This window comes from Manacus vitellinus, unplaced genomic scaffold (genome assembly GCF_001715985.3).
Source record: "Manacus vitellinus isolate BGI_N305 unplaced genomic scaffold, ASM171598v3 scaffold_27_pilon, whole genome shotgun sequence".
Classification (NCBI taxonomy): domain Eukaryota; kingdom Metazoa; phylum Chordata; class Aves; order Passeriformes; family Pipridae; genus Manacus; species Manacus vitellinus.
Window position 1 is genome coordinate 6,067,749 of NW_021940039.1, and position 19,329 is coordinate 6,087,077.

Genomic DNA, 19,329 nt, shown 5'->3' on the forward strand with positions numbered 1-19,329 from the left:
CTCCGGGACACCCTCGCTGGTGCGGCACCCTCCGCCCTGGAGACACCCTGGGCTGCCGTGTGACACCCGGCGCTGTCCCGCTGCTGCGGTGCCCCGATAACACCGAGCGAACGCCGGGAGGAGCCGGGCCGGTTCAGCCCCTGCGATGCGCAGGCGCAAGTACCAAGTTCAACCAACGGTGATGAGAGGAAGACCCGCCGCCTTCACCCCAAGACCACCTCAAAAGAGGAACCCACCCCCTAGCAACAGGACGGAGTCTGCGTAGAAAGGACTAATGACGTCTAAAACGAGGAGGAGCCTACTGAAAAAGAGGAAATGGCAAAATATACACGAGGCGGACTCTAAACTCGCCGACCGTCGGTGGAGCGGAGACTCCCCGGCCGCCCAGCGCTGCTTTGCTCATTTGTCATAAATAAGTTTTATCTAAAACGTGAAAGATTTTTGGTCTCTTTGACTATAACGATTTTGGATCCAGACCCTCTGTGCTGCGGGACTCCATCTCCAGACGGTCCTGGAGAGGGCCTCCTGAGGTACACATTCTGGATATCCGACCGAGATCTAAGGCGAATGAGCAAAGGAATACACTGCAGTTCCCCGTAAGATCCGAACGACGACTCAGGAGTGAGTAAGTATTTATAAACGGTTCCGTTCGGTCGGGGATTAAGGATTCCCGGAGTGCAAACGATTGAGACCTGCTTTGGGAGTGTGGACCTTCTAGTAGTGCGGTTCTTATAGCCCGCGAGGGCGTAAGCCACGAAAGAAGGGAAATGAGTGTGTTTCCTTTTGAGAAAGTGCTAACAGATTTTATTGAGCTACCTAAAGTAGGAAGATATCGATACCTACTAGTGTTGGTAGATCATCTCACCTGCTTTGTAGAAGCTTTCCCTGTAGCAGAATGTACGGCCAAGACCGTGATCAAAATTTTATTAGAAGAAATCATTCCAAGGTATGGTACCGTGGCAGTGGTAGATTCGGATAGAGGACCGCATTTTACTTCTAAAATAATTAAAGAAACAGTAGAGCTTTTTGGAACCAAGTGGGAGTATCATACTCCTTGGCATCCACAAAGTTCTGGTAAAGTTGAATGGATGAATGGAGAAATAAAGAAACATTTAACTAAATTAATGATTGAAACTAAAATGAATTTAATAAAGTGTTTGCCATTGGTCTTATTATACATCTGAACCCAACCACACACTGACATGGGAATTTCACCATTTGAAATGATGTATGGAATGCCATATAATTTCGGAACCCCAATGGAAAATCCAAAAGTAGAAGATGCCCTTTTAAGAGAATATATAATTGAATTGATGAAGAGGAGACAGGAATTGAAAAAGAAAGGACTAGTAACTCAGCGACCTCCCTTAGACATATCTATACATAAAATTCAGCCTGGAGATCAAATATTAATCAAAACCTGGAAAGAATCCTCATTGACCCCTCGTTGGGAAAGACCTTTTGTTGTTCTTCTTACCACAGATACAGCAATCCGTACTGCCAAGAGAGGCTGGACTCATGCAACCCGGGTCAAGGGACCAGTAGAACTGCCTCCCACAGAATGGGCTGTAACATCTGAACTGGGAGATCTCCGAATGAAGATAAAGAGGACAAGGCCAGCGGATCAATCATCCCAGAAGGGAAGTAAGAAATAGTTTATATCAATGGTTCCAAATACCTCCTGGAAACACTTTACGAGAGGTACATTTTGCACCTTGGAGTAGAGAAAGGATACCTAATCAAACAGGAGGGGCTGGACTATACAAGTTGACAGGAACACCTCACGTCTTCCCTTTGTGTTGTGAAATAGAAACAGAAGTATCTGAGACCCCCAGAATAGAAAACATCTGGGGGATACCTTGCATAAAACACCCTACTTCTGGACATTTAGGTTGGGTTGTTTGCAAATTTATTACAGTGTAATAAAGAGTGGTCCTGTGTTTCAGTTAAAAGACAACCTTACTGTGTGCAATGCCGAGATAACCCGATACCTGCTAGGGGACAACGGGCTGAAACAGAAATCTGTAAATTGTTTTGTCAATACCACCGGGACAAACTGGAAACTAAATTACAATTTGCAAAAATGAGTAAAGTTCCAGTGATCATAAGTTTAATATATATAACACACGCAATTGGAAGCGAAACACAGCAGCCTTTTGAATGGACCCTTGCCAGGTGGAGCGATCAAAAAGTAATTGGGCGAAATCTTACAGCAGGACCTCCTAGCTTCTCTGTTACACTGTGCCAAATGGTACCTCTACAACGTTGCTTAAACCAGAAGCCTTATTATTTGTGTCCTGCATCTAATCCAGGAAAGGGGTATTGTAACTCTCGTAATCAATATTATTGTGCATATTGGAAGTGTGTCACTATTGCTTCTGCCTGGGTCCCTACTGTCCGAGATAAATACCTAACAACGACATGGGGACCACCAGGCTGCAAGCATCCACAAGTAGATTTGTCTGGGGGATCCATAGGATATAGTAATTGTACTCATATAATCCTCCAGGTAATGCAACCAGAAGACCCAGGATGGCTGATAGGAAAGACTTGGGGAGTCAGATACTGGGAACCTGGAACAGATAGAGGGGGTTTAATTTTGATTAGAAAAGGAAAACCTCAATAAGAACCCTAGCAGGTGGGACCAAATAATATTTACAAATATTTAACGAAAGCAAGGAATTTTGTATACAGATAACGGTAATACCCCGAATCCTTTACCATTCAAAAGAATCGGTCCTTGAACATTGGGATGGTAATAAACACAGAATACAAAAATGAGAACCACTTACTGCCATAACTATTGCCATGCTCCTTGGTCTGGGAACAGCAGGGGCAGCAACTGGAATTACATCCCTCGTCCAACAAAATAAAGGCAAAGACAGGTAATTTGCTGATCAAATAAAATTTGTAATGTTGTAGTCCACGATTCACTTAGATTGCAAAATGTCAAACTGCAATATTATGTTACCATGGCAAGCTATATATCCTGTTATGTTAGCTATAAACCTTAAATGTACTTATAAGGAGGAAATGCATAGAGTTACAGAAGAAGGACAAAAGGTACAGGCGCAAGTACCAAGTTCAACCAACGGTAATGAGAAGAAGACCTGCCGCCTTCATCCCAAGACCACCTCAAAAGAAGAACCCACCCCCTAGCAACAGGACGGAGTCTGCGTAGAAAGGACTAATGACGTCTAAAACAAGGAGGAGCCTTCTGAAAAGGAGGAAATGGCAAAATATATATGAGGCGGACTCTAACTCTCTAAACTCGCGGACCGTTGGTGGAGCGGAGACTCCCCGGCCGGCCAGCGCTGCTTTGCTCATTTGTCATAAATAAATTTTATCTAAAATGTGAAAGATTTTTGGGTCTCTTTGACTATAACAAGGACAATTGTGTCCTGCCACATCTAATGTCACCTGCAGCCGGGCCGTGACAGGGGGACTGCAACTCCCGCGTGCTCCTCGGCAGTAGGACTACAGTTCCGCGTGCTCACCGGCAGCAGGGACTAGCAGTTCCCGGCGTTGCTTGCCTCGGCAGCCAGGACTAGCAGTTCCCGGCGTGCCCGCGGCGCCTCGCGCGCCCGTCGAGGCGGGAGGCGCGAACCCGGAAGCCCTCAGCCCGGAGCCCTCAGCGCTGGCCGAGCGGGTCCCGCCGAGCAACGGGGCCGCAGCCGCCCAGCACCGCCGCCGCCGGGCCTGCCCAAGGAGGTACGAGACCCCCCGGTTCCCCGCTGCCCCTCGCCTCCCCTACGGGCCGCGTCCCGCCGAGGGGCGGTGCCCGGCCCTGACTGTGGCCTTCCTTCTGCTTTTGGCCAGGCTCGGGCGGCGGCCGGCGGAGCGCACGTGCCGGGTTCAGGGCGCGGTGAGTCGCGCCGGGCGGGGCGGTGGTTCCTCTGTCTCTCCCCACGGCGGCCGCTCGCACGGCCCGCGCAGCGGGGAGTGTTTTTCCTTGGAGGGAGAAATCGCTCCTTCGCTGAGGTAGTGCCGGCCCCGCAGTTTAGCTCCCCTCCTGGGAGCTTGTAAAAACCAAAGTTTGATTTTTTATTTTCGCTTCACGCTGTAAATCTCCGGAGTGCTGTAGGATGTGCTATGGAGCAGCCTAATGCTACATAGACCGATCCCTGTCTTACTTAAGCTCCCCACTCCCTGCCCAGGGGATATTTTTTTTCCTTTTTTTCTCCTGTTTTATCCAGCAGCACACACACTATTTTCCCATTCGTGCCCACAGCACTGTAGTGTCTTATCCAGGGCTGAGTTGCTCTTAAATATCTTCTGTGCTCTACAGGTCCCATCTTCAAGCTCCTTCCAACCTAATGGAGCCAGCGAAGCAGCCCTGAGGTGTGAAATTGAAGAGCTGAAAAGGAAAGACCTTGCTCTAGACCAGGAAATTGCACAGTTATTGTCCGAGTATGTCCTTGGCAAGCTCAATGTTCACTGTGTTGCCTGAATTATCTTTGTTTTTAAAACAGGAATTGGAGCTGAGAGCTGACCTTGTATGATGACATTGTTGTTATGGTGCAATGTTGGTTCCAGTGTTGTTGTGAGTGATGGAACCTGAGGGAATTCTTTCCAATTTATTTAGTAAAGCAAAGCATGTTTTACTAGGACCTTGCATAAGAGGATTTTGGCTTTATCCTGTATGTTCCTGAGGTAATTACATGTTAATTGGGAACAGATAATTTCAGCCATTTGTTGTTTGTTGTGAAGGAGTGATATTTTCCAAGATAAGTATAGTGCATAGGATGGAAATGGTAAAACAACAAAGGCCATTGTAAAACCCTTTTTGGTTTATCCTTAAGGGTAAACAGACCTTTTAGTGACAGGACAAGAGGAAATGGCCTCAAGCTGTGCCAGGGAAGGTTCAGGTTGGACATCAGGAAGAATTTCTTCACTGAAGGGATTGTCAGGCATTGGAAGGTGTTCAAGAGATGACTGAACGTGGCACTCAGTGCTCCAGTCTAGTTAATATGGTGGTGTTTGGTCAAAGGTTAGACTTGATCTCGAAGGTATTTTCCAACCTTAATCATTCAATGATTCTGTGATTCTTAATTTTTTTTCACTAGCTAGAGATTAGAGATACATATAAATGGAACTCACCACAGCCTTCTCCTGTTTCTACTTGATTCTGAGAACTTGAGTGAATTATCTTGATGTGGCAAAAAAAACCCCTCAAAATAAGGGTTTTTTCAAAATAATCTGCTCGTTTGGAGCTTTGATGTTTATGACTTGCAGCAACTGCACTTGCTGCCTTCAGTTTCTGCTTTTGAGGTGCCAGGGTTTGGTGTCTCCCACAGCAGCAGGAACCCCCAATCCCTCTGTGCCATTTGTGACCTTTCTGGTGTTCTCTTACAGAGGCTACAGCCTGGGGGAACTGGAGAAGCACATCTCTCTGCTCCATGAGTACAATGAAATCAAAGATGCTGGGCAGATGCTGCTGGGCAAGCTGGGTAAGGAAGGGGAAAGCTGTTGGAGAACTCCTTAGTTGGTGTTTTCATACAGACACAGAGAGAAGCTGCTGCACCACGGAGGCAGAGCTTGTGTTACAGACTCTAGGCTTGTATTACTCAATCATTGTGCAAGCACAAATGCTTCTGTTGTTGTTTTCTTGGCGTGTTTTCAGGACTGAACATGGGAAATAATTGTTATTTACCAGTATTTTAGTCTCTGCTGTGGATTACCAAAATTTGAAAAGTCTTACCAATTTTTTTTCAGTTTTCTTCTTCATATGCTTAAAGAAAGCAAAGTGTTGAGACAAGCAGGCAGCACAGCTGCAAAACCTTGGGTTGGTTTCTTGGCTGTGGGAGGTTGTGTGGGGTAGTTAGGGCAGGAAAACACAACTTTTCTTACTGATCTGATCTATTTTTGATAAAAGCAATGGTATTTTTCTTCCTAGCTGTTATCCGAGGGGTCACTACAAAAGAGCTTTACCCTGAATATGACTTGGAGCTCAGTGACTAGTCCTGAACCTGGAGGCTGCCACATCCTGCAGAAGTGACTGTCACTGGGCACACGTGTTGGTGTCATTCTGGTTTGGAACAGGCAGAAGGTGCCCTCTGAAGGATTTTTAATTTAAATGTAGCATTGCCACAGGTGTAGTTTAACAGGCTTGTTCCTAAGAATCTTTGGAACGTGAAAGTTGTTGAATCTATCAACTGTTTTCTGCTGTTGAGAAAGGGATATAGGACTTGGGTTAATTTCATCTACTACCTGATCAACGAGATTTTTATTTTTTTAATTGGTAAGGCTGTAACTCAGGTTGATGTTGAGACCCTTCCTATGAAGCTTTTGTTTCCCTGCTACATCCTGGGGCTGTTTGGTTACTGAATGGATAGAGGAAGTGAGGACATACAAATGTCCAATGTAATAGCTGCTTTGAAAGGAAAACCCTCAGAAGCATGGAGGGAGGGCTGAAGTTGTGGTGGTTTGGGGGTTTTGTTGTATGGTCAAATCCGGAGAACTCTGGGTGTTCTGCATTTTTGTACTTACCTGCTCTGGTATCTGGAGGTTTTGTATAATTTCTGTAGTAAAATGGCAAAATGTGAAGTTGTGTTAATTGTCCAATCTGAATAAAGCAGCCTTCACATTTCTCAGTAATTCATTTTAAGAGCCTTTAAAACATTACATGAACCTGGGAACAAATTCTAAAACCATTCTCAGACAACTCTAACATCTGTTATTGAGATGTTTTCTGTCCATGACGACAGGGTGGCAGCACTGCCCAGGAATGGGCAGGTGCAGAACCACCTTTCTCTGCTCTAAGTGCAGAGTCACTGAGAGCGAGTGCTGTCCTGGGCAGTGCTGATGTTGGGAGCACGAGTGTTTCAATGTCAGTGTTAGGGTGACTGCACAGACTAAATTTGGCTGCCTTGGGCAGTTCTAAGTGATGAAGTGCTCTGGTGACTGCAGATCCCTTGTCCTTTTTTCACTCAGGCTTGATGTCCTTCTGCCCATTTCTGCTTTCTAGGACCTTCTTGCCCAGTGAGTTTCCTCTCTAGTCTCCAGTCAGACACATGCTGCAGTCTGCTTGTTATTTCCAAATCTGAATCAAATTAATCTTTGTTGTGATTGGCGACTAGGAACCAGTCACAAGGCTGCTGCTGAGAACAGAATTGGTTTTGTGCTCTTGGCTCTGGACCTGGCACAGAAACATCACTAATTAGTATCTTGTTTTGCCTCAAAAGCTGTGGGGAGAGGTCTCGAGCAGGGGCAGAGCCAGCCTGTGTATTCCATGATTCATCCAAGCAGGTCTCTGCTGATGTGCAGCTGTGCAGTGTATTTACTGTGCCCAGATCAGAATGGACTCCCAGGGGAATGGTTACAGGTATATCCCACACTCCTCTGCCAAGGGAGGAAAACTCCCATGTTTTGGAGTAGTTTTAAGGGAAGGAAAAAGTCACAAGAAGGCAAGAACTGGGAAATGCAAACTTTGTTATTAAGGCTGCTATTTTGGCTGGTATTTTGTGTGTGGAAGAACTGGTTCAGCCTGGAGTGTTCCAACCAAAATGTTCCTCTGGCAATGGCACGTGCAACTGGAATTTGGTTTTGCAATGGGAAGTATGTATGGGAATTCTTCAGTTTGTGTTATGTGTGAGCTGTGGGGATGAAGTATAGTCCACTGGAAAGTTACTGAAGGTTATTTAAGGAGTGAGAAGTCCATGTTTTCTTCCCATCTGTGTAGCAGCACTGGGACTGAAACTTGCAGCTGTAGCTGTGCAAGTGTCCTGCACAGGGGTTACACTTCAGGTAGCACAGGGCACAGTGCCTGGGGAAGGTGCCCTGATCCCACTCCCTTGTCCATGGAGGATAAACACCCACAGTACAACATGAAGTAAGAGCAGAATGTCCTTGGGGAGTCCCTGCTGCTGGCACGGTGGCTCTGCCACGCGGTGGCAGCTGCGTTCCACGGCTCTTCCGGCTGCTCTGTGCAGGGAAACCCACCACTGAGTGATTCCAGGGACTAAATGATTCCTGGGATACTTCAGGACAGGACTGCACAGTTGTCATTGAGGTACTTCATCGTGGCCCCTCCGACTGCCCTTCCCAGAGCTACTCTTGTACCTTCATGGCTGTCACCTGGAGGATGAAATACGCTGGCTTTTGCCCAAGTCCAGGAGAGGAACAGAACAGATCTGCTTTCTATAAATAAACCTCCCAACTCGCTAACTAAGTGTAGAGCTGGAAGAACACTGAATGCAATAATGGTAAGTGTAATTCACATTTTTAACTTAAATTTAGAAAGTGTATTTCTGCTAAGTTAGGCCCAGCTATAACGAGCTGACAGAGACCAAGTGGTGTCACAGAGCTCACAGAGTTTCACCAAAGGGCAGGACATGCTGTCTGCACAGGGCTGCTGCAGAGCAGGATACCAGAGACCCCTCAACACCCTTGGCTCCTCAGGGAAAAAAAAAAAGAATTCAAAAAAAGTAGCACATACTGGGATTTTTTATGAGTCAGTGTATTCATGGATGAGTACTGAGCCAAGAACCAGCCTCTTCTTCCCCTTTAGGTCACTTGCAGTTTTATTTCTTGTGTCTCCTGTGCATCAGTCCCCATTACAAGCCATTTCTCATCACACATACCTATTCTGGATATAACCATTTCCTTGCATTGCTTTGGGTAAGCTGTTTTCTCCTGCACATCCCTCATTTAGCCTGATCTTGAGTCTTGTGTCTGAAAGCAGGGCTAATGGAAAGAAAACACTCTAAGGCAACAGAGGGAAAATAAAATCCATATAGTAGATAAGTTATGCTGCCAGTTGCAAGGAACAAATCTGTGCAGTCAAGGGAATACAGCTCTCTGAGACGCTATTTCCTGCTGCTAAACAATTTGGGAATGGGCTTTTATATCCCTTAGCAACCTAATGTTCTCAAAGTCAACAGGAATTTTGGCACAGCTACCTCCCGTTTAATGAACTGTTTGTGATGCTTTCAAAAAACTGATACAGCCTGTCACTGGGAAAAAAAAGAAAGCCTCTGATTAAAGTCATCTCAAGGAAAGGGTGGAAGTGAACTGCAATTAACCTCTTTCCTTCTGCTGTCCATCAGGGATTGCTGCAGGGATTGCTCATGGATGTCCCCCCTCAGCACTCTCAGCCGTCTGCACATCCAGCTGATGGACAGGACTGTTATCCCGATGTCCCAGTGTTTTCTCTATCTCTGTTTCCACTTTAAGCTGACAGTTCCGAATGGCGTCCTGGATACTCCGCAGGTCCCACTGGGTTCTGGGCAGGGCATCGTCCAGCGTGAAAACCCCGTCGCGCGTTCTCCGCACGTGTGTGCACACGGCGGAGGATTTCAGCTCCAGGCCGATCTCGTGAACCACCTTCCGGAGGTACTGCTGGGTCTCATGCAAGCAGTGGATTTCTAGGAGGACAGAGAGGTTCCTTCAGAAGCAGCAAAGCTTTTGACACAAGCTCAGACTTTGTAAATCCAGACCTCACTTGCAGTTAGGCTGAAAGAACTGGTTTGGCAGAAGGCACTATTTAAGATACAGCATGGGTGGATTATGATTTTCTGGAATACTGCAAGGTGTCTTAGCCTCACCCAGAGTGAATACTTTAGGAAAACAAGCCCATAAATACAAGAGAATAATGTAGAAATTTAGGTATTTCAAAGGTGAAAATAAAAGGCACTTTTTTAATAAGGCAAATAGTTTGTGAGGAGAAGGAGACTGGATGCAGGAAAGCAAACCATGCTTTAAAAAACCCCAACAACCCAGCACTGAAATGCATTGCACTAAATCATTGGGATAAGAAGAATTTTGTCCTTTAGGTATTCATGATGCAAATTTTCTAGCCTCAGACTTTGATCTGGAACTGGCAGGGAAATTAACTGGGTATACAGCTGGATGGATTTACAAGAGCAGCTTCAGTAGTGTGAAGATTCCAGATCTTCCCCTACCAAAGAATCTTTCAGCCACCCTGAAGAGTTCATCAAAAGAGGAGATGCTTTGGTGACTTTGGAAACTACAAATCCTTCAAATTTTCTGCAGGGATTAGCAGTTACAAGCTGATGAGAAATTCCCACCAAGTTATTTGGCATTAAACCACAATTCAGAAACTGAATTTTACCAACTTATTTGCCATAACACAGAGTTCCCCAGGGCATTCTGGGCCAGTCCTACCTAGCTGGAATTCTGGAAGTGCAAACTGGAGGCATCGGATCGCTGTGATTATCGGGGGGCTTTTATCCATGGGACGAATCAACCCTTTGACAGCCAGCTCGTAAGCCTCTTGTGTTTTCATATCAATGTTAGAATACCTGGAAAAACAAAAAAGGGGGCAGAACAGGCATTTAGTACTTCACTCCAATGGGATTCAAAATATCTCCACCCCCAACAAAGCAGAGCTGCAGTTTTTGTTCTTGAAACTGCCTCTCTGTTGAGTTTTTGCATATATTTTAATACTGTCAGTAGTGTAGCACAGTTTGGGAGGGAGGTACCTGGTCATGTGTGCAAGATATTTTTGTCAGCCCTAATGTAGCAAATGGTCTAAACTCCCAGTAACTCCTCTCTGCCCCTGGCAAGCATTCCAACCTTTAAAGACTTCGATTATGGGAAACAAACCCCTCTCGTTTGTTTTAAAGACCAGCAAATGGCAGTGGGATCAGGTCAGCTCATTTCCCCCTTGGATACCCACATCAGCAGGGCCTTGTGATTTGTCCCTTGAATGACAGCGAGAATCCGTTCCAGCTTCTCCCTTGTGATATGATCTGCAAATATTAAGGCAGAAACAAAGTCTCAATTATCCACCCAGAAACTGGAAAGAGAGAGCAGCCTGAAACGTGCCACCAAGGTATTGCTGTCCCTTGGGCAGTCACATCAAAAGGGGCTGATGAGAGGTGGCCTCAGCAGAGCCACTTTCTCTGGCTGCACATGGAGCAGCACAGCACTGGACTGGCAAAGGGAAGAGTTACTCTGCTTAATTGATTTCAAGATGTCGATGCTCCAGTTTCTCTTATCGGGTGTTTGAAGAGTTTCATTCAATGAAAGCTTTTAACTGCTATCACCAAGTGTGATTTACAGAGATCTGGGTCTTGACCAACCCAGTAGCAATGACTGTGGCCAGCACTTATACTGGCTTTTATATTTTATATTGTGTTATATTTAGAACAAGTGGACTACAACATCTATAACAAACAGAAACCATGTAAGGAGCAGCTTTTGTTGTGCAGTTCACCTGGTTAAATGCTTTGCAGTTAGTGTGCTGTTTGGTGTTCTGTATTTTAAAAAAAAACCAAACCACATAAAATCAGTTTCTTACCAAATGTTGTCTTCTCTATTAGCTTCCCTGTGTCTGAGAAATCATCAGTGGCTTTACCAAACAGCCCACCAACAGTGTAAACCTGGAAGAAAGGCAAAGAGCACAGTTTAATCAAAGAAATACTCCCAGCAGTTGAGTAGCAGTGTTGTGCCATGCAGCTGCGAGGAGTGCAGGCTACGAGTGTTGCACACAAAGACAGCAGCACTGGGGCTCTAAAGGCCATGAGTGGATGCTCACAGGAAGGGCAACATTCTGCACCTTGAAAAGCTCTCAAAAGCGTTGGTGGGCTTGAGACTCAAGAGCAGAACCACCATCACAAAGTCCAGGGCACTGGGGTAGGACCAAGGGTATAATCACCCTCCAGTGTTCTGAGGCCGTTCAGAGCCAGCACCTACCTTGGTCAGGTGGCAGTTGTACAGGTCAGTGAGCAGCTTGTTCCCATGGCCAATGCCAAGCACTGAAACACAGAAAATGGGGAACCTGTTATTGAGCCACTCATGAAGTCACTGATCTGCATTTATAGAGCACTGCACACTCACACCACTCTTTCCCCTGGACAGGGATGTATCTCCTTAGGAGTCATGTCTGAGCAGTGCAATTAGACCCCCAAATGGTTGCCTGTCATGAAAATTTTAAGGCTGTAACCAGAGTTCTTGGATTTCTCCGGAACTTTACAGCTGGGTACTTGGGCAAAGACTCAGCAGTGATACAGCAAAGCCAGTTCAGGTGGTAGAGCAGAGATGGGGGGTTATGTGGCAGTTCAGGAGCTTGGAGTCCCCGAGCAAAGCCCTGTGTGCTGGGGGTGAGGGGTCGCTGGGCTGTGAGACCCGAGGGCTGACACTGTGCAGTGGCTGAGCTTCCACCACTTCTTCCCCCTGCAGAAACCCATCACCTCGCAGAAATTGGTGCCACTCCAGGATGAGACCCACCGAAGACTCCTGAAGCCTTCACGTCCAGCCGGTGACCCGCTCCGATCTTCAGCCGCCTGAACCGCGGGCCTTGGACTGCAACGGAGACAGCGGGAGGTCAGTTCACAGAGCCGGCCCGGGGCTCCCACCATTCCCGTGCTCCCACCATCCCCATGCTCCTACCACTCCCACCTCCCCCAGCCTTACCGAGGGGATGGTCGGCCAGCACGGGCACCCTGGTAGGCACCAGCTCCAGGGCCCCGCCGCCGCTCGGTGCCGGTCCGGTGTCGGTGAGCGATTCTCTGCCGCGGGGCGGGTCTGGGCGCCGCGTTTCAGCTTCTGCAAAGAGATGTCGGGGGCGGTCAGGGGCCGCGGCGACCCCGGGGATGGCGATGGGACGGTCCCCGCGCTCCCCGACGCGCTCACGCGCAGCAGCCCGTCTCCACCGCTCTCGGAACGCGGGCCACCAGGCCACCCCCGCGGCTTGTACACGGCGAAGAGCCCGGGCCGCCCCGCATGCCGCGCTCCCGCCCGCTCCGCCCCGTCGGGCGACTTCCGGGGCAGCGCGGAGGCCGGGCCGTTGATGCGGCGGCTTGCTGCTGCGGGCGTGGGGCGGTGCGGGGGGTCCACGCTGCTGCCCTGGCGGGTCCCGGCTCCCCGGGCGAGTGCTTCCCGCCGGCCCCACCGCAGCCCCTGCGGCGTTCGGGTCGGCCTTTCACCCGGGTCTGTCCCTCCCCTGGTCCGGTCCCTCGCCCGGTGCTCCCCGCAGGCACAGCCCGGCTGAGCCACAGCGATCCGCGGGGCTGGGATGGACACACCGGGGAGGAGGAGGAGGAGGAGGAGGAGGTGGAGGAGGAAGGGTGGCACCAGCTTTACCCTAGCCACATCCCCACCAGCCCGCTGCAGAAGGCGCTGCTGGCCGCCGGCTCCGCGGTCATGGCGCTCTATGACCCCTACAGACACGGTAAGCCCGGCCAGGGCAGTGCCTGCCAAACACGTCCGGCAGATCCCGCCCCGTGTCTCCTAAAAGCTTCACAGGAGTTTATTTCTCCCTCTGTTGGGTAAGACCTTTAGTTACGGGATAAGTGCAGGGCTGAGAGCTGGCCCAGGGCAGGAAGCTGTGGAAGAGAGGGGGTGAGGAACCCAAACACACCCTAGTGGCCTCCTCATGACTGTCTGTGATGCCACCCAGCCCTGTCTCATTCCTCTATGGTCCCTCAGGTCTCATGCCTGCACCTACCTCCCATCCCCAGGAAGGGTCATGGGGGTGACACCAGGGCAGAGTAAGCCCCTGAGGCTGAAGATCTGTGGTTTGTGGTGTCCCCACTTTGCCACGGGCTTCCTGCTTGCTCCTGGTCAATGGGTCCATTGCCTTATTTCCTCACCTGCCAACCTGGAACAGCTGGGTGTTGCAAAAACCGCTCTTGGGTCACTCTCTGGTCTCTCTTTCAGACATGGTGGCAGTCCTTGGGGAGACCACAGGCTGCCTGGCCCTGCCCAACCTGCGAGACAAGATGAAGCACCACCCTGAAGGTTACCGCATCCTCCAGTGCGTCCCTCTCATCCCTCCCGCCCTCACCCTGTGGGTCCTGTGGGGAGGGAGACACAACACCAAGCACATTCCTTGGGCCCTGTGAGGGGAGAGCTTGAAAGCAACCCAGGCATTTAGTTAGCTCTAACCCTCCAGGCTGTTTATTTCACTTTATTTTGAATGATCCCAGGAGCCCTGTGACATGTCTAAGGGCGGACGCTGCTGCCTGTCTGTTCTGCTTCACTGCTGGAACTGGCAGCTGCCAACACCAGGAGATGCAGCAGCAGGCGCAGAGGAGAAATCCATGGATGTGGATGCTAAGCAGCAATAAGAACCCACCACACCCATTGATTTCTTCCCTGTGCCTGCTGCTGCACCTCCTTGCGTTGGAGACTTCATCTCTGTTGGTCTGCCTCCTCCTTAGACACCTCCATATTTTCTTTCCCAGTGCCCAGATGCTGTGAAATGAGCTTTTGTTTCCTTGTTAAGACTCGATCACTTTTGCTTCCATGTCTGCAGGGACTTGCTGAGCACAGCCAGGCTGAAGGCCAGGAGGGATTTCTCTTATTAACCAAGCTTTCACTGTGTATCTGCTTGCCTTCTCCCTGCTCCCTGTCATGTGTCACACCTGCCTCTTGTGTGTTGTTTGGGTTGTGCCACACAGGGGCTGGGGAAAAGCTGCCTTTTGCCATATGTTTGTGCAGAGCAGCCTGATCCTGGCTCTGGATGTTGACCCGGAAAAGCATTAAGAGCACCAGGATGGGGCTGAGAGCCAGAGGAACTGCCGAGGGAGAGGGGACAGCAAAGGCACTGAGGGCTGGGGAGGGACATCCCCACTTGCTCCTTGTCCTGTGGTGTTGCAGGGATTTTTAGGGGTCCCATTTGTGCACACAAGTATTTTTTTTTTATCCCCCAAGCTTCTGAGGTCCCTTTCACACCAAATACACAAGGAAGTGTCTGCAGCCAGTGTGAAGCGGGTGCTAGTCCTGCTTATCTCTGTGGCACCTCTGCTCCAGGAGCTGAGAAGCTCCTGGATCCACTGCAGGGCTTTTATCATGGGAAGTGTTTACCCTGTCCATGGAAATAGGCTTTTGTTTACTTCCAGGGCTGTGAGGCACCTGTTTGCCAACAACGTGGAGAGGAGACCTTTCCATGTATGGCTGCCACGTGGCTGGTGGTGAAAGTCTGAGCAGGATTGAAATTAAACCTGTGTTTAGAACAAATTCCCTCCCCTCTTTAGGGCTGTTCCTTTGAAGCTCTGGCTGCTTTGCAGGGACACTAAAGAGCTCTGCTCTGCAGGGCTGGCTGTTGCTGGAGGCTGTGCCTGGCTGGCAGCACACACAGCAGCAGTGTTTCAGTGCAGAGGACACCGGTGTTTTTCCCACCAGAGCTGCTGCAGGGGCACGAGATGAAAACCCTTTTAATGCCAAGGCTTCAGGTAGATCCCTTAAGCAGTTTGTGTGCCAGCCTCAGCAACAGGAATGCAGACAGGGCTGACCCTGCAGAGAGGAGTCAGGATCCACACAAGGAAAAAGCAGAGGCATGGGATGGGGGTTTCCAAGGGCTCCTTTTCTCCAGGACCCCCAGCTGTGGGTTTCACTGAGGGTCTCAGTGACCTGTGTTTTGCTTTCAGGGAACGGCCTTGCATCCGTCTCTCCACCCTGGACATGTCCAGGCTGCGGGGGCTGCCGGATGGCTCGCTGGGCCGGGAGTACGTCCGGTTCTTGGAGGACAATGTGAGTGTGGGGTTTTGTGGTGTGCAGATTTCTGTGGCTGATCCCTGTGCTGGGAGCACAGGTGTGCTTTAGATGGAGATTGGAGCCACAGAGTTGAGTTGGACCTCTTTGGATTTGCAGAAGGTTTCTCCGGACACCCGGATGCCACCCAAGTTTGTTGATGATGAAGAGCTGGCCTATGTGATCCAGAGGTACCGGGAAGTCCACGACCTGATGCACACCCTCCTGGGCATGCCAACTAACATGCTGGGTGAGCAGCACGGGCTCAGGGGGCTGCACTGCCAAACACCACCAATGCTTCTCGGCTGCCTCTCCCAGGAATGGAGGCCTGTCGGACTCCTCGATCCTCAGCCCAGTTTGATGTGTGGGGAGGTTTGCATCATCACTGTCCTTCATCACTGGCTCTGTGGTGACCAAGAGGCCGTGGGATGTCACCTTTTCCCTGCTGGGAGATGCTCTGCCCAAGCCCTGGGCACAGGCAGCTGCTGGGTGGTTGCTGCCTGGCAGGGAGGGTGGCACAGAGGAAGGGATGTTTCGCAAGCTCTGTGTGAAGGCAGAAGGGGGCTCCTCGTTGCTCCTTCTCTGCACGTCTCCGTGTCCTTTGCCCTCGTTTTGTGTCTGACTCAACAGCAAGTCACAAGTGGAGTCTTACTGGTTCTTGTGGGAACTGGTGTGACAGGTCTCCTACACAGGCTTTGGCTGAGCCCCAGAAGTTTTTGTAAAAGGCCTGTCCTGGAGACTGCTGAAGATCTGCGGGGAGTTGGCCTGCCTGTTCCCCAAGCTCACAGGGTGCTGTCCCTTTAGGGTGGGTGGTTTGTGACAAGGCTTATCCTGGCACAGAATGAGGCCACGACCAGCCTTGGGAAGCATTCCCGAGTAGCCATCCTCAGGAAAGGCAGATGTGCAGCCTGCGTTGCAGGCCCTCAGGGCCCTGTCCGGCCCTTGACCCAGGTGTTCTGCCTGCTCATGGCCTCCCTGCTCCCTCCCAGGTGAGGTTGTGGTGAAGTGGTTCGAAGCCGTGCAGACAGGGCTGCCCATGTGTGTCCTGGGAGCAGCGTTTGGCCCCGTCCGTCTCAGCGCACGGTAAGTGCCTGGCTCTGCCCTGGGGATGTGCCAGCTTGGGTGGTGCTTCCCCACATCCTCTGGGGATGAGGAGGGGACACTGCTGGTTTGCAGGGGGGAGTCAGTCCGGGATCCCTCTTCCCCAGGGAAGCAGTGACAGCGGGAGGCATGGCTTTGCCTGGTCGCTAAAGCAGAACCTGATGCCTAGTCTGCATTCAATACCAACCCCCTGTGCCAGGCAGGAGCAATTTCCAGGCCTTGGCATGTGTTGAGGGCCAGCAGGACCCTCGCCACACTGACAGCTGTCCCTTGCCCCTGCACATCTGTTTTGGTGGCCCAGCAGTTGCAGAACCTGAGTTCTGGTCTTGGGTTTGGTGCTGACTGTAACCATCCTGGCACACCATCCTCTTCTGTGCCTCAGTTTTCCCTGTGAGTTAAACAGAGGGGATGATAGAAAGATAGAGGGATACATGAAACACGTGGGTTTGGCACCTGCCTGCAATGGGAACTTGGAGAAGGAAATCAAAACCAAAGTATGGATATCAAAACTGCCACCACCTGTATTGTTTGTTCCAGAAAGCTGCAGGTCCTGGCCACTGAGCTGGTGCCCTGGGCGATCCGGAGTGGGCTCAACGCCAGCTGTGTCCTGAATGTCTACTACGAGCAGCGCTGGGAGCAGCCAGTGGAGTCCCTGCGGGAGGAGATCGGCATCTTCCCTCCCCCGGCCGTTCGAGTGTGAGAGTTTAGGGAGGGCACAGGGGATCCCCGTTGTCAGACAACAGCCATTCCCTGCCCTGCTCCGTATCCTCCTGCCTGGGAGTGCAGCGTGGCTCCATGGACCTGAGGGCTGAGTTTTCTTCTGCCAAGAGCCGGCACCATCCTGTTGGTAGAGGCCAAGTGGCACCTCCTTTTGATGGTGCCCAAAACTGGACTTCTTTTGCTGTTTGTGATTTTGGTTCAGGGATGTCAAGCCCTGATGTGCCTTTGCCAGCTGGGTCTGGCTGCTCAGGTCCCCTGTAGCAGCATTCCAGTACTGATGCTCCCAAATGCTAGGATGGAGAGGGAGCATACTGCAGCAAACTGGTGCCTTGGCCTTCTGCAGCTCTGGGCCTGTGCAGGTAAATCCTTCCTCCTACCTTCCCCAGGAAGATCAAGGCTTAAAATCTTGGAGTTGTCCTGGACTCGAGCTAAACCAGTGATTTCCAAAGTAGCATAGGGGCAGGTTGGGTGTGTACAGTGGTGACATCTCATCTTGTACTGGTGCTTACCTGGTCTCCTGTTGGGTCATATGGGATGTTCTTCACTCATGCCTTGGAGACCAGGCAGTCTATGATTGTGTGCCAGGGGGCCAGGCAGGGAAATACTTTTGGATATTATCCCTGCTGGATTGGCTGTTTGAGAGCCAATCCCAGTCTGCTGTGTCTCTCTGTAGTCCCTTCCAATCAAGAATTATGAAATCCACATGATTGTACTGAGTTTTCAATAGGAATCATCCCCTCCTTGGGCAACAGTATGACACAATTAGGAATAAGGCTCCAGAGAGCTCAGAAATGGCAGCTGCTCGTGCTGTGTCTGGGAGCTGATTGCTGTCTGGGTTAATTAACAGGGCTCCAGACTGCCAGCAGTCAGGGAGCAGAGCTGCTGGATGTGACGGTAGAGAACCACCAGGCCAGGGGCTCTTTATGTGTGTGTGTTTGGTGTTGAAATTCCTTCTTGCTTAATAAAATCCATGGTGGAGCCTGTGGTTCGTTACCCCTCTCCTGTCCCTTCTCCCCTCCTGAGGGGGAGATCTGATGTGAAAGCTCACCTTTGTTTTGGCTTCAGCAGGTTCTGCTGTTCTCTGTGGTGGTAGATGATGTCAGGGCACGTGCATGGCCATATATCCCTGGGGATCAGGGCTCAAAATGGACTGTGGAACTGCGTCTTTCCAGCTGGGATTTGGGGATGCTGGGCTGTTAATTGGCTCCTTGTGATGATCATTACAGAAGGGCCCAGACAGGGGAGGATTGGGGTACAGAGCAGGAGGAGGCTGAGGGCTTCCTAAAGTGATCCTGGTTCCTTAGGGGGGAAGGGGTTTCTCTTTTGGTGGCAAATGGGAGACATGGAATTGCCCTGCTATCAGCTTCACTGGCCCTGTCCCAGTGTGGGATGCTGGAGCAGAGGGGCAGGAGCAGGGGCTGACAGGGTGACCAGGAGTTGCTCCATACCAGGAGATTGAGGAGGGGGAAAACTCTTGGTTTTCTACGTTTAAGAGCAGACCTGGGAACAGAGGGACTGGCTTCCTTCCTATACCCCCAGACTCCCTGTTTTTAACCTCTCCCTCTATCATCCCACCAGCCAGACTTTGGGGTTTTGTCTAAAGCCTCCCTTTGGTCCCCAGAGTTATTTCAAGCAGATGCTAAAAGACAGCATATAAACACAATCTTCAGCTGCTGGCAAAATGCACAGCGTGGGGGTTGTCCTAGTGCAGTGGCCGAGATGAAAGAAACATTTGCCTCTAAAATGACCCAGAAATGTGCTTTTCTGCATTGGAAACGTGTCAGAGCCTTGAGGTGGATAAACCGAAGGGCAGCAAAGCTTTGCTTCCAGAAGCTGTGAGCAGCAGTCAAGGAAACCGTGGGAAGTGATGGCCGCGAGAGAGGGTTTTGCTGCATTTTGGGTTATTTAGAGCGGCCGTGCAGCGCTCAGGCTGCCAGTGATGGTGGTGCCGCCTTCGCGCAGCCACGTGTGGCTCGGTGGGCTGGTGCCAGCGCTACAGAAATGGCTCGTCATGTAATTTTAAACGGCATCTGCTGAGCCCGGATCATGTAACGGCCTCCGCGGCTCCTG

The 19,329-nt window shown here is 50.3% G+C and overlaps 3 protein-coding genes and 1 long non-coding RNA gene across 4 annotated transcripts; 3 read left to right on the forward strand and 1 right to left on the reverse strand.

Moving 5' to 3' along the window:
• Nucleotides 1-11: 11 nt before the first annotated feature.
• On the forward strand, nucleotides 12-3,360 carry LOC115307558. The gene is made up of 2 exons (XR_003915870.1): nucleotides 12-625; nucleotides 1,483-3,360. It is a non-coding gene; the product is annotated as an uncharacterized LOC115307558 (long non-coding RNA).
• A 691-nt stretch (nucleotides 3,361-4,051) lies between these two features.
• SWI5 (SWI5 homologous recombination repair protein) lies at nucleotides 4,052-6,586 on the forward strand. The gene is made up of 3 exons (XM_029960506.1): nucleotides 4,052-4,410; nucleotides 5,356-5,450; nucleotides 5,897-6,586. The coding sequence occupies exons 1-3, from the start codon at nucleotides 4,106-4,108 to the stop codon at nucleotides 5,959-5,961; spliced, it is 465 nt and encodes a 154-aa protein (XP_029816366.1). The 5' UTR covers nucleotides 4,052-4,105; the 3' UTR covers nucleotides 5,962-6,586.
• A 1,856-nt stretch (nucleotides 6,587-8,442) lies between these two features.
• TRUB2 (TruB pseudouridine synthase family member 2) lies at nucleotides 8,443-12,689 on the reverse strand. Its single transcript, XM_029960583.1, has 8 exons — nucleotides 12,608-12,689; nucleotides 12,379-12,510; nucleotides 12,193-12,267; nucleotides 11,659-11,720; nucleotides 11,264-11,345; nucleotides 10,640-10,712; nucleotides 10,126-10,262; nucleotides 8,443-9,365 (listed from the first exon to the last, which is right to left on the reverse strand). The coding sequence occupies exons 1-8, from the start codon at nucleotides 12,687-12,689 to the stop codon at nucleotides 9,067-9,069; spliced, it is 942 nt and encodes a 313-aa protein (XP_029816443.1). The 3' UTR covers nucleotides 8,443-9,066.
• On the forward strand, nucleotides 12,688-18,244 carry COQ4 (coenzyme Q4). The gene is made up of 6 exons (XM_008920247.3): nucleotides 12,688-13,135; nucleotides 13,624-13,720; nucleotides 15,336-15,438; nucleotides 15,559-15,688; nucleotides 16,428-16,521; nucleotides 17,077-18,244. The coding sequence occupies exons 1-6, from the start codon at nucleotides 12,688-12,690 to the stop codon at nucleotides 17,237-17,239; spliced, it is 1,035 nt and encodes a 344-aa protein (XP_008918495.3). The 3' UTR covers nucleotides 17,240-18,244.
• The last annotated feature ends 1,085 nt before the right edge of the window (nucleotides 18,245-19,329 follow it).

Excerpts from the sequence above, each read along its gene's own strand:
- COQ4 (XM_008920247.3), top strand. The coding sequence starts at position 12,688 with ATGCCGCGCTCCCGCCCGCTCCGCCCCGTCGGGCGACTTCCGGGGCAG. Across the intron at positions 13,721-15,335 it reads GAAGGTTACCGCATCCTCCA|GGAACGGCCTTGCATCCGTC; the intron begins GTGCGTCCCTCT and ends TTTTGCTTTCAG. Across the intron at positions 15,439-15,558 it reads TCCGGTTCTTGGAGGACAAT|AAGGTTTCTCCGGACACCCG; the intron begins GTGAGTGTGGGG and ends TTGGATTTGCAG.
- TRUB2 (XM_029960583.1), bottom strand. The coding sequence starts at position 12,689 with ATGCGGGGCGGCCCGGGCTCTTCGCCGTGTACAAGCCGCGGGGGTGGC. Across the intron at positions 12,511-12,607 it reads TCCGAGAGCGGTGGAGACGG|AAGCTGAAACGCGGCGCCCA; the intron begins GCTGCTGCGCGT and ends ATCTCTTTGCAG. Across the intron at positions 9,366-10,125 it reads ACTTCCAGAATTCCAGCTAG|AAATCCACTGCTTGCATGAG; the intron begins GTAGGACTGGCC and ends CTGTCCTCCTAG.
- SWI5 (XM_029960506.1), top strand. The coding sequence starts at position 4,106 with ATGCTACATAGACCGATCCCTGTCTTACTTAAGCTCCCCACTCCCTGC. Across the intron at positions 4,411-5,355 it reads ATTGCACAGTTATTGTCCGA|AGGCTACAGCCTGGGGGAAC; the intron begins GTATGTCCTTGG and ends GTTCTCTTACAG. Across the intron at positions 5,451-5,896 it reads GATGCTGCTGGGCAAGCTGG|CTGTTATCCGAGGGGTCACT; the intron begins GTAAGGAAGGGG and ends TTTTCTTCCTAG.